Below are 12,291 nucleotides of genomic sequence, written 5' to 3' on the forward strand. Positions count from 1 at the left end.
AGTGAGATTCTGGGATCCCTCAGGTAAAAGAGTGTATCATTGGCATACAGTGACAGTAGGTGGCACGTCCCGCCCAAAAGAATGCCCCACCTCTCCATGTCGCACCCAAGTCTCTACGCCAGCGGTCACTGCAAAAAGCAATGGTGCCAAAGAACACCCCTGTCTGTCCCCCTCTGTATCTTCAGTGTGTCTGAGCAGAGTCCCCCCCATTCTGACCCTCGCTGATGGTTCGGTGTAAAGGAGGTTGACCCACCTCTGAAATTGTGGTCCAACCCCAAAAGCGGCCAGGACTCTGAGGAGGTAAACCCAATTGATTGTCTCAAAGGCTTTAGCTATCTCAATCAAGACCAGTGCCATGTCCTCCTCACTATCTTTAACCCCATGAAGGACATGCATGAGGCGTCGTGTGTTCATTGTGGTATTTCGTCCCATCACGAACCTGCATTTGTCAGAATGCACCAAATGAGCCACCTCCGGAGAAAGGCACGTCACAAAGATTTTACATAGAATTTTCCCCATTGAGATTAATCCTCGTAATAGGGCGGTATGACGCCGGATCCGAGGAGGCAATCCCTGACTTGGGGATCATCGCAATGAGGCCTTCCTGCATTGATTCAGGCAATATGTTAGCAGTTAGCGCCTCCTTGTATATGGTCAGTAGCCGCGGGGCGAGCGCATTCGCAAACAGCTGGTAAAATTCAGCCGTAAACCCGTCACTACCAGGGCTTCTCCCCAAAGGGAGAGATTTAATGGCCACCACGACCTCCTCAAGTGTAAGTTCAGCCTCCAGCCCGCCTCACCCAGTCGTGGGAAACACACACATCACTGGGGCGTGGTCCGACAAGTATCTTGTAAGGTTAAATACCCTCAGTACTTTGGGGGTGGTATGTTGAGTGAGCAGGCTACGATCAAGGTAACTGAAGGTGTTATGTTTATTCGAATAACACGTGTATTCCCTACAGTCTGGGTGTGTTTCCCTCCAAATGTCTGTAAAAACAAGGTGCGCCATTATTGTTTTTAAGTCTGCAGTCATCTTAGGCTTGGTGCCCTGTCTCTGGGGGGTGGGGGTGTCTATCCCTGTCACCATCTATAATACAATTGAAGTCCCCTGCCCAAAAAATGTTAGACTCCATGTGCATGAACAGTTCACTAGCTAAGGTGGGGTAGAATAAGGGGTAATCCGTATTGGGGGCATAGGAGTTGAGTATCTCCAATTGCTGACCATTCAAGGCCCCCCTAAGCAAGACGTACCTGCCCTCTAAATCCAGCCCCCATTGAGTGCAAGGCAAAATGGACTCCCAGGACTATCCAGATATGCACCCCCGAGCAAAGGATGAGAAAGTAGCATAATAATTTTGTCCCCTTCATTTTTTTTTGGCTAGCTTTTGTGCTTCTGCGTCTGTTAGATGAGTTTCCTGGAGGCAAAGCTATACTGACCCCCCGTGCTTGAGCAATGACATTACCTTGCATCGTTTTGTAGCAGTACCAAGCCCTCTCACATTCCAAGTGATTAGTGAATAGGTGTTTCACACCACCATGGTATGGTGATATTTTACATATCTCCGCTGTGGGGACGCCTTCTGACCCTCCCGACCACAGTGTGCAAAGCAAACCAACATGCATAACATACACAACTGAAAACAGAACTTCCCCAACAACCTCCCCCATCCCACGGACAATCGTAGCATGAACATAAGTCTATCGTACCCCACCCCCTATTGTGCCTGGACGTGGACACTTCCCTTACTGGTCCAACCTGGACCTGAGCATTTAACTGTCTACTCCCCCAATACCAACAGTCTTGCAGTATCAAGTCACCCTGCTTTCTTCGTACTTTAACAACCTGAAGCATGGTTAAGAGTCAGCATATTGTCTCCACTGCAGGCTGTGGCTGTATGCGACATAGTAAACCCTGCAGGAGTTAGCCCATTGTGGCCGCCTGGAGAGTCGATGTTCCTTGCCAAGTGCGGGGACCCCAGGGCTTCAATCAGCCATTCGCCAGGTCTTCACTTCGATGTCCTGGACCTCAACCCTTGTGCAGTGCTCCCCTGCTGGGGGCCACATCTGACGCTATGCCCGGGCTGAAGCCCCTGCTGTGTGAGACAAACCCCCCACTCTGGCGAGCAGCTCTCCTTTCCTTGGGATCTCGACTGCGACATGTGCATAGCGCCATCCTCCCCTATGGGGATTCTTTGAGTGGTCGACGAGTCTCGCTCCCGGCCTTCAGCGTCAGTCAGTAGGAGCTCCACGTGGTCTCTCATCCTGTGTGCTTTTCCCTTTCCTGGTCCCTCGGCCCCGGCCCACGGCCTCTGGCACCCCAATTTCAAGCTAGTCCCAGACTTCCTGTAGCGTTTCAAAAAAGTGAGCTTTGCCAATGTGGAGGACTTTCAATTTGGCAGGATACAACATGTATGTCAGTCTCATGGCCTTTAGTTTCTGTTTTACCGCCAAAAAAGACTTGCGCTGTTCCTGCACCTGTTTGGTATAGTCGGGAAATATGGCAATACAGGGTTTACATAGTGGGGGTCCTGCTGCTCACGGGCCGCTCTCAGGATACAGTCCCTATTCCTGTAGTTGAGGACGTTTGCAATAATGACCCTCGGAAGGGGCGGAGGATCCAGGGCCCTGTGCGCCCTTTCAATGACAAACACCTCCGAAAGACCATGGGGCTGCATTGACAACCTGATCCAGTCCTCCAGAACTCACTCCGCTGACGTCCCCTCCGATTTCTCAGGGAACCCCAGCAACCGAATGTTGCTGCGGCCGGAGTGGCTCTCAGCATCCTCCGCCCTCCTGCCAAGCTCGGCCACCTCGGCACCTACTGTGGTTATCCGCCTCTTCAGTGTGGCCATTTCCCCCTGGAGGGTCCCTATGTTGGTTTCCGCTGTGTTAACTTTCTCTGAGACTTTACAGAGGTCTGCCCTCAGTAAGTTGAGGTCGAGGGACACAGACAGTATCCGGTGTTCCAATGCGGAGCGGAGTCCCTGAATGGCCTGCATCAAGTCTACCCTCGAGGGCTCCGCCGAGTCTCCCCCAGGGGGGTCCCCATCTCCAAATGAGCTGCTGCATAGTTTGCGGTGGGGTAGTATATTGCGTGATGAGTGGGTTTCAGCCGCCTTCGCCGCTCTATCTTTCCCCATCTGCACAGCTCTATCTTTCCCCATCTGCACACTCTGTCCGTGTCCCCTTGGTCCCAGGTCCAAAAGGAGGTCCGACCCGGGCAGTCAATCACCTCCCTTCACAGGATTCTTTATCTGCTGGGGCCCAACAGTAACCCAGGGGAAGTCACCGGCCAGCACACCCAAGAGTGTCCTCCCCCACCCCGAGAGGGGACAAGGGAATCAGTCACCGGCTCCCCCCCAGGGCCCCAGCATGCCGTGCCCATCATCCACCAGGTGCCCTAAAACCCCCAACAACCGGGCACTCCCCCCAGTTACCCATAAATACGGGAAGGGGAGCACCACCGCTCCAAGTCTCAATTGGCGCCAGCTACTATTCCAGGGCAAGTTGCTGAATAACAGCTTACCCTGCTCACTCAAGAGTCACTCCGCCGACCGCAGAGCGCCCACGTGGGCCGCCATGTCCCACATTAAAAGCCAGGGCGAATTCCACCGCCTAGCTTTGCCAATGTCCCACGTCATCGTCTTCATGCCTCCTCCCGGATCCCGTGACTCCAGAGCTCACCGCTCCATGGGCTCTCCCCGCCGTCCAGCACTTCTCCTCACCACATCAGCACAGGCCTCTCCTCTGCATCGGCCTCTAGGGGCCGCCCGCCCCGGAGAGTGCGTGCTGTCTGCTGCTCCTCCGGCTGCTGCACCCTTTAACAATTAGGTGCAGCCAATGCGGCTCACAGAGACCGCCACAGGACCACCCCCAGGGTCGGCCCCTCTCCCCCGGCCCTCAGCGATCTGTGGCAGTCCTCCTTTCCGCACCGCTGCAGGCCTCTCATTGCCAAGGGCTCTGCCCCTCAAGGGTCTGCCCAGGGACTCACCGCCATGCCGTGGGATGCCAAGGGTCAGATCTGCAGCCTGCGCCACCTGCCGAAGGCTGCCTGCCTCGCTCCATAATCAGGGGCCTTTTTCTGGCTGTACCAGGCTTCCCAGATCATGCCAAACCGTGTGTTACAGTTAGGACAATTAGGAAAAGCATGTTTTGGTTTACTTATAACTACGGCGCCCTTTGATGAATCTTCACAAAAAAAAGTTTTTTCACCTTCTTTCCTTTCTGGAAAGTTTCACAGTGGTCCGTGAAGCAGGGGCCGAGAAAACGGGGATCCCAAAGCACATTTCCCCCAATAGTTTTTCATCTGATCTGATTGGCTGCCAACACATCTCAAAGAAGTGGTGGCAGCCATTTTAGGACTTAGTCTCCTGTCCTGAAACGAAGTGTAAAATAAGATATATATATATATATATATATATATACAGAATTCCTTAACCAATCATTAAGGCTTCAGCACTCCACGAAGGTTTCAAGGATTTATTATAAACAAAACAGGAACGCGTTTCGGCGTAACCGCCTTCTTCAACCTGCGGGCCGCCATTTTGGCACCCTTTATATATCCCTTGTGTTACCATGCATTTAAAGTAATACACTGCCTTTTCAAACATACTGACTTCTGTAATGTCATACATGTGAAAAAATATATATGATACATATAGCAAAATAAATTAATGTAACGAAATAAGCCAGTGTATAGTGCTAAAACACAAAATGTTATTTACCAATCTAACTAAATCTTTATAAATCTGAGTAAATTAGAATTGATGACAAGGAAACTAATTACGTATAAATCTTAAAATAAATCTCCTTGGAGAGGCCAACCAGGTCCAATCAATAAGCATAGATGTTACATTAGACATTATTGCTATGAACAATCATAAATAAGTTAAATCTCATATATACTAGCAAAATCGTACAATGACTGTATCTATGTAATGTGTATGTTTTAGTTGCTGTATTACTATACATTAATCAACCACATCAGCCTAAATGAATATATAACTCTTCACTGGAGTTCAATCCTCCTGGCTCTCTAGTATCTAATGCCAATATATATCTGGACTCTAATATCTATATATATATATATATATATACACACACACACAATACAGCAGTAAAAATAAACTGTACAACTTTTATTAGTTGCTTTCCTCTCCAAACAAGCTCACCAATTACATTTTTAGAGCATCAAAATAGGTGCTGAGGCTTACCAATACAGTGCTTTAAAAACGCATATTATATTAATTGATGGCAGATTCTATAAACGTTACACACAGTCAAGATAGTTAAACTGCGCTAAAGTGTTGGTAGTATGTTAAACTTAGTAAAAACGTTAGCGGAATTAGCGATTTGCAGTTTTCATCAACAGTTTAGTATTCCTCCCTATGTTATTATTATTTCATCCAAAATTAAAATTGTGTGTTTCGATAGGACCAGTTGTGTAGAAATATACAGGATAACGTATATTCTAGTACATTTTTTAAAAAAAATATTACACGCCACTAAGTTGTTTAATAATTTGGACAGTCGTAAGCCTGAATATATGCAACCCCTAACATTGGCAAAATCGTAGTCTCTGCAAAGGCCTTGTCGTACAGTCAAAGATGTGGAGAGGAGTTATGTATGGCAGTGCCTGGCACATATTGGTGCGTGCAGCAAGTTTGTTTGGAATGAGTTCGATAAAAAAAACATATGTTTAGCAAAGGTATTGGGAAAATTTTCCAGTTGGATGTCCGGGTTTGCATGTTCTATGTTTTATTGTAAGAGACAGAACGTACATACTGCTTTACAACTGTTGGCTATGAGACTTGCAGTCTTCTTAAAGGTTTTTTCGAGGTAATGTGCAAATCTCTCATTCTCATCTTCTTTCGAGCCAAGCTGAAGAAATTCACCTAAAAGGAAGATTTAATAGCTTTATTTATGCTATTATAATTACCATGCTCGACAATCTCTTTTTAGGATAAATTCACTAACAGTAGCAAAAAGGAAGTCACACACAAAGTAATGAAACATCAGGCCAATGCATTTATAATTAACAATTCTTGAATTCTTAGGCATGAAGATACCCGCAATGCACCTGTAGAGAACAAGATAACAATCCTCAACATGCTTTTCTATGACGAAAGAAAGTGTGTGTGTGTTTTCACTGCAAAAAGGGTTAAAGTGGCGTTATAGTTAGGTAAAAATGTCAGTTTAAATGTAACATTTTAAACTAAACTGTTATAGTTATTTGTATGCAGCCACCACAGGCACTCACTCAAGCCCCCCCCCCCTTTTTAAATGGTTTTCCAACCTTGCAAGACTTTTGTGGGAGTCAGCTCGGCCCCCTGCGCTCCCGAGTGACTCTTGCAGGAGCACGAAAGCCTTGCTAATTCCTGTAAAAATCCAGCTGGATTGCAGAAACTCCACAAAATAGCTGCTTTAAATGTGGCTCCAGGGGGAGAGGGACACCCTACCACCAGGTCCGGGGCGTTATGGTGCACCCCTACCCTGCCCCTTGTACCTTATTATATTTATCTTAATTTTCAGGACACATGGACTGAGTCCACCTCTCATTTTAGACCACATTCTTAAACAATTGTGAAGTAACATGCTTGACACAAACTGAAATCAAGTACATTTCTCTACTATTCTAAACATAGGTTAAACCACTTCAGATTAGAAATCCTTTTGGCGTTAACCAGATTACCCATTGTCAGATGAAGGACTATGGACCACACCTATAGGAACCTGTCCTACACATAGGGGTAGTTGACATTTTAGGATCTAAACAGATTTGGATCTCTTCCCACAGCTTCATAAACATCTGCAGTCACAAATCTTTGTTTTTCGAACTCTGTATTTTGCATTGGATTCTGACTTTTTGTTTTAAGCATATGTGGTGCTCAAGTTCAGGTGAAACAGCATTTTGCTACAGACGCATTTCCAACTCACTACGAAAAAAAAAAATGTCAGGCCTTTCAAATCTCATTTTTAATTATATCTATGAGCACAGATGCCTCAGGACAGAAAGAGAGTTTATCTAAAATTCAAGGGTTCAGCCTCAACCTCACCAGCGGCAGGAATTCACCACCGCGACCCGGGCCTAGCAGTTCCTTGGGCAATGCATGACCGCCCAGCAATGCCCAGGCTGTGCGCTCACTACGGTGGGAGCCACATGAAAGGGACTCTGCTCCAGCCTTCTGCCATTTCCCAAGCCGTTCCTCCTTCTACTCTCACTGCGTCTGCCATCAGGGCCAACTGGGACTGCTGAAAAAAGTGCCGGATGCACCTGCAGATGTGGGCGGCAGTCAAGTCTGCTGTGTCGCCCCTCCGGTGCACGCCAGCACCCAGTAAATTAAAGACAAGGAGCGGCGGTACAGGAGCTGAAGAAAGTCTGTCCGCCATCTTCGCCGTTCAGGCCACGACATTCTAGTAACTACTTTTTTAAAATATCGATTTGTACAGGTACGTAAAATGTTCACTTTGCTTCTTTACGCAGCAATGCTTCCCTATTGGGAAAAAGGCATATGTTGCATACAGTTATTTATGGCCTGTTTCTGGAGGGTTTCCTTCGATGTTTAGGATTATAAGGGGCCGAAGGCCAAAGTACCACCAGCAGTTACTAGTTACTTGCCCTAGGGCATCGGGTTGGTAGCTTAGTGCGCAACGCGGGTGGAAAGAAGCGAGGAAACCTGGACACAAGCAGCAGAGGAGGACTTGGGGACAAGTCAGGGAGCTCTCAAAGGGGGGCTCAGGTCACACTGGTACTGGGAGCAAGAAAGCAGTTGGTGCTCAGGTACCCAGGCAGGGGCGCTCAGATGCAGAGGAGATACGTCGGCTGGGCTGGGTGCATCAAAGGTCCTAGCGGTTGTAGGTCTCTTGTGCACTGGGAGTCCAGCATGGACTAACACAGGCTTGATTTGGTGCAAGGGTTCTGGTACCCCAGGTATTGGTGCTGCACTCCTCTAATTGGTCCTGGTGCCTTCACACAGGCCAGACCCTCTGGGATGCAGGTACCTCTTCCTAGGCGCTTCGGTGTCTGTCTGGCTAGGGAGCTGCAAGACGATGGACTAGAGTCTGCTGCTTCGGTGCCTGCAGGCGAGTAGCTCCTCTACTCCAAAGGACATTGCTAGCAACTTACGGAGAGCTGGCAGTCTACCTTGGTTCTTGGCAGATGCTCAGCTGCAGGACCAGTCACTTTGTTGCGATTGTCGAGACTGGTGCAGGCAGGGAGGGTCTGGAGCCAAAAGTCTTCTGTTCTTTCTTGCAAATGTTTTTTGTCGTCTTCCTCTGGATCAATCAAATCCAAGTTCCGGGCATCTGAGGTGCATCCTAAATACTAATTTAGGGGCATTAAGGGGAGAAATAGGTAGTAGCAAATGGGATGCTTACCTTTAGGGTAACTACACCCTCTATATGACAACGTTTTGTGGGGAGCGGGCATAACCCTGACCCAGTGAGTCCAATTACACCAAAAACCAAGATGGTGGAAGTCTAAATTTCGTGTTTACATCAGGTAGCCCACCTTAACAGCAGAACTAGCCTGATAGGGAACATGCCTCCTGACTAGCTTCTTTTCCCACCTGTCCCGGTGCCAAATGGGCCCAGGGCAGGGGGGTGGCATCTCCACTGACTGGGAAAGCTGGGGGTCGCATAACCAAGGCTGCAGAGGCCTTTGAAGCCTCCTGCCTGATATGCAGCTAACTAGCCATCCTGCTTGAAGAAGGTAACACCTCCACCCAGAGCAGGCTTTGGTTCGGACCCCAGAGAGCATCGGCTCACTTCCAGGGGTCAAAAACTCATCTGTAGTGGCAGGCTGATCAGGAACAGTCAGCCAGTACACTAGTAGTTGGTAGGTTTTCAGGGGGCACCCATAAGGTGCCCTCAGGGTGCATGTATTAATAAATTAAACACTGGAATCAGTATGGACTTATTAATACAAGATGTTTGATGCCAAACAACTTGGATTTCAGTGAAGCCATCATGTAGCTATGGAACTCAATTACTAGTGTCCAGCACATGTACTTGAAATGGCTTTGATGTTTACTTGTAATATCAAACAATCGGCTTAGACATCCCACGGCCATATCGGCTCTTGCAGATATATCAACACATGTAGTATAATGCACCCTGAGGTAGGGCTGTAAGGCGTGCTGTAGGGGTGACTTAGCTATACTGCGTGCATTGTCTGGAGGCATGTCACACAGGTGATGTGCCATGTTGTATTTTCACTTTTCTCTGCACCATGTCACGCAGCCTGCAATGGCAGTCTGCATGAGTGTGCTGAGGAGTCCCGTAGGTTGGCACAATATATGCAGCATCCTTTAGGGAGCCCGTTTAGTACTCCATGCCCTAGGTAACAGGGGTACCATTTACTAGGGACTTACAGGGGCACTAACAATATTACCAATTGGGGAAGAAACTGCATCAAATACCAGGCAAAACGTGGGAGTGACCATCGGAAAAGGGGCACTTTCCTGCAGCAGCACTCTGAACTGGTAGTGTACTCCATCCATGAGGAATCTGAGGTACTGTAGCAAAAATGGCTCCCTGTTGCAGTTACCCCCCACTTTTTGCCTGGTACTGATGCTGACTTGACTGAGAAGTGTGCTGGGACCCTGCTAACCAGGCCCCAGCACCAGTGTTTTTTCACTAAAAATGTACCATTGTTTCCACAACTGGCACACCCCTGGCACACAGATAAGTCCCTTGTAAAAGGTACCAGTGGTACCAAGGGCCCTGTGACCAGGAAAGGTCCCTAAGGGCTGCAGCATATATTGTGCCACCCTAAAGGACCCCTCATTTAACACATGCACACTGTCATTGGAGATTGTGTGTGTTGGTGGGGAGAAAAAGGCAAAGTCGACATGGCATCCCCCTCAGGATGCCATGCCTACAAAATACTGCTTGTGGCATAGGTAAGTCACCCCTCTAGCAGGCCTTACAGCCCTAAGGCAGGGTGCACTATACCACAGGTGAGTGCATAGCTGCATGAGCAATATGCCCCTACAGTGTCTAAGTCTATTCTTAGACATTGTAAGTACAGTGTGACCATATTAAGTATATGGTCTGGGAGTTTGTCAAAAACGAACTCCACAGCTCCATAATGGCTACACTGAATACTGGGAAGTTTGGTATCAAACTTCTCAGAATAATAAACCCACACTGATGCCAGTGTTGGATTTATGAAAAAATGCACACAGAGGGCATCTTAGAGATGCCCCCTGTATTTTACACAATCTTTCAGTACAGGACTGACTGGTCTGTGCCCGCCTCCTGCTGAGAGACAAGTTTCTGACCCCCTGGGGTGAGAGCCTTTGTGCTCTGAGGCCAGAAACAAAGCCTGCACTGGGTGGAGATGCTTAACACCTCCCCCTTGCAGGAACTGTAACACCTAGCAGTGAGCCTCAAAGGTTCAAGCTTCATGTTACAATGCCCTAGGGCACTTCAGCTAGTGGAGATGCCCGCCCCTGGACACAGCCCCCACTTTTGGCCGCAAAAGATAATGAGAAAAACAAGGAGGAGTCACCCACCAGTCAGGACAGCCCCCAAGGTGTCCTGAGCTGAGGTGACTCCTGCCTTGAAAAATCCTCCATGTTGAGTTTTGAGGATTCCCCCAATAGGTTTAGGGATGTGCCCCCCTCCCCACAGAGAGGAGGCACAAAGAGGGTGTAGCCACCCTCGAGGACAGTAGCCATTGGCTACTGCCCTCCCAGACCTAAACACCCCCCTAAATTCAGTATTTAGGGGCTCCCCAGATCCCAGGAAATCAAATTCCTGCAACCTGAAGAAAGAAGAAGGACTGCTGACCTACAAGCCTGCAGAGAAGGAGGAAGACAACAACTGATTTGGCCCCAGCCGTACCGGCCTGTCTCCAACTTCGAAAACCTGCTTCAGCTACGCATCCGACAGGGACCAGCGACCTCTGAAGCCTCAGAGGACTGCCCTGGACTACAGGACCAAGAAAATCCTGTGAACAGCTGCCATGTTCAAAACCAGCTACTTCTTTGCAACAAAGAAGCAACTTCCAAGGACTTCACGTTTCCCGCCGGAAGCGTGAGACTTTACACCAGGGGTCTCGAAACTTTTTAATGCCGCGCCCCCCCCACTTGAAAAATTAAAGTCATTGGGCCCCCCCTCAGAATTTTTCACAAATATTTTATAAAGATGGCAATGTTTAAATATGTCTAGACATATTTAAACATTGCAGTTAAGTACTGTTGCCTCTTTAAAAGGGCAATTACATGTTTCTGCTTAAAATAAAGGCCTATTGTCTGTGTAATGCTTCTTTTGGCCAGAGTCTGGCGCCCCCCCTGGGACCATTTCAGGCGCCCCTAGGGGGGCCCGCCCCCAGTTTGAAGACCTCTGCTCTACACTCTGCACCCGACGCCCCCGACTCGACCTGCAGAAAACCAACACCTCAGGGAGGACTCCCCGGCGACTGCGAGCTTGTGAGTAACCAGAGACGACCCCCCAGAACAACCACAGCGACGCATGCAGAGAGAATCCAGAGGCTCCCCTTGACCGCGACTGCCTGTAACAAGGGACCCGACGCCTGGAACCAACACTGCACCCACAGCCCCCAGAACCTGAAGGAACCGAACTTCAACGCAGGAGCGACCCCCAGGCGCCCCTCTGCCTAGCCCAGGTGGTGGCTGTCCCGAGAAGCTCCCCCTGTGCCTGCCTGCAACGCTCGAGTGACCCCTGGGTCCCTCTATTGTTTTCTATACAAAACCAGATGCCTGCTTTGCTCACTGCACCCGGCCGCCCCTGTGCCGCTGAGGGTGTATCTTGTGTGCCTTCTCGTGTCCCCCCCAGTGCTCTACAAAACCCCCCTGGTCTGCCCTGAGGACGCAGGTACTTACCTGCTGGCAGACTGGAACCGGAGCACCCCTGTTCTCCATAGGCACCTATGTGTTTTGGGAATCTCTTTGACCTCTGCACCTGACCGGCCCTGAGATGCTGGTGTGGTAACTTTGGGGTTGCCTTGAACCCCCAATGGTGGGCTGCCTATGCCCCAGGACTGAGACTTGTAAGTGTCTTACTTACCTCCTAATCTAACCTTTACTTACCTCCCCCAGGAACTGTTGATTTTTGCATTGTGTCCACTTTGAAAATAGCTTATTGCCATTTTTATAAATGCTGTATATGATATTGCTTTTATTCAAAGTTCCTAAAGTATCTAAGTGAAGTACCTTGCATTTAAAGTGTTTAATGTAAATCTTGAACCTGTGGTTCTTAAAATAAACTAAGAAATTATATTTTTCAATATAAAAACCAATTGGCCTGGAGTAAGTCTTTGAGTGT

General features: G+C 48.6%; 1 protein-coding gene across 3 annotated transcripts in view; it reads right to left on the reverse strand.

Annotated features, from left to right (window-relative positions):
* The window catches only part of PDSS1 (decaprenyl diphosphate synthase subunit 1), a 411,626-nt gene that overhangs the window by 185,943 nt on the left and 213,392 nt on the right, over window positions 1-12,291 (reverse strand). For all 3 annotated transcript variants that reach the window (XM_069211354.1, XM_069211353.1, XM_069211355.1), the window contains one exon: window positions 5,785-5,894. In XM_069211354.1, coding sequence (XP_069067455.1) covers window positions 5,785-5,894 — 110 coding nt within the window. The remainder of the gene's footprint in view (window positions 1-5,784; window positions 5,895-12,291) is intronic.

Source organism: Pleurodeles waltl, chromosome 10, assembly GCF_031143425.1.
Source record: "Pleurodeles waltl isolate 20211129_DDA chromosome 10, aPleWal1.hap1.20221129, whole genome shotgun sequence".
NCBI classification, from domain to species: domain Eukaryota; kingdom Metazoa; phylum Chordata; class Amphibia; order Caudata; family Salamandridae; genus Pleurodeles; species Pleurodeles waltl.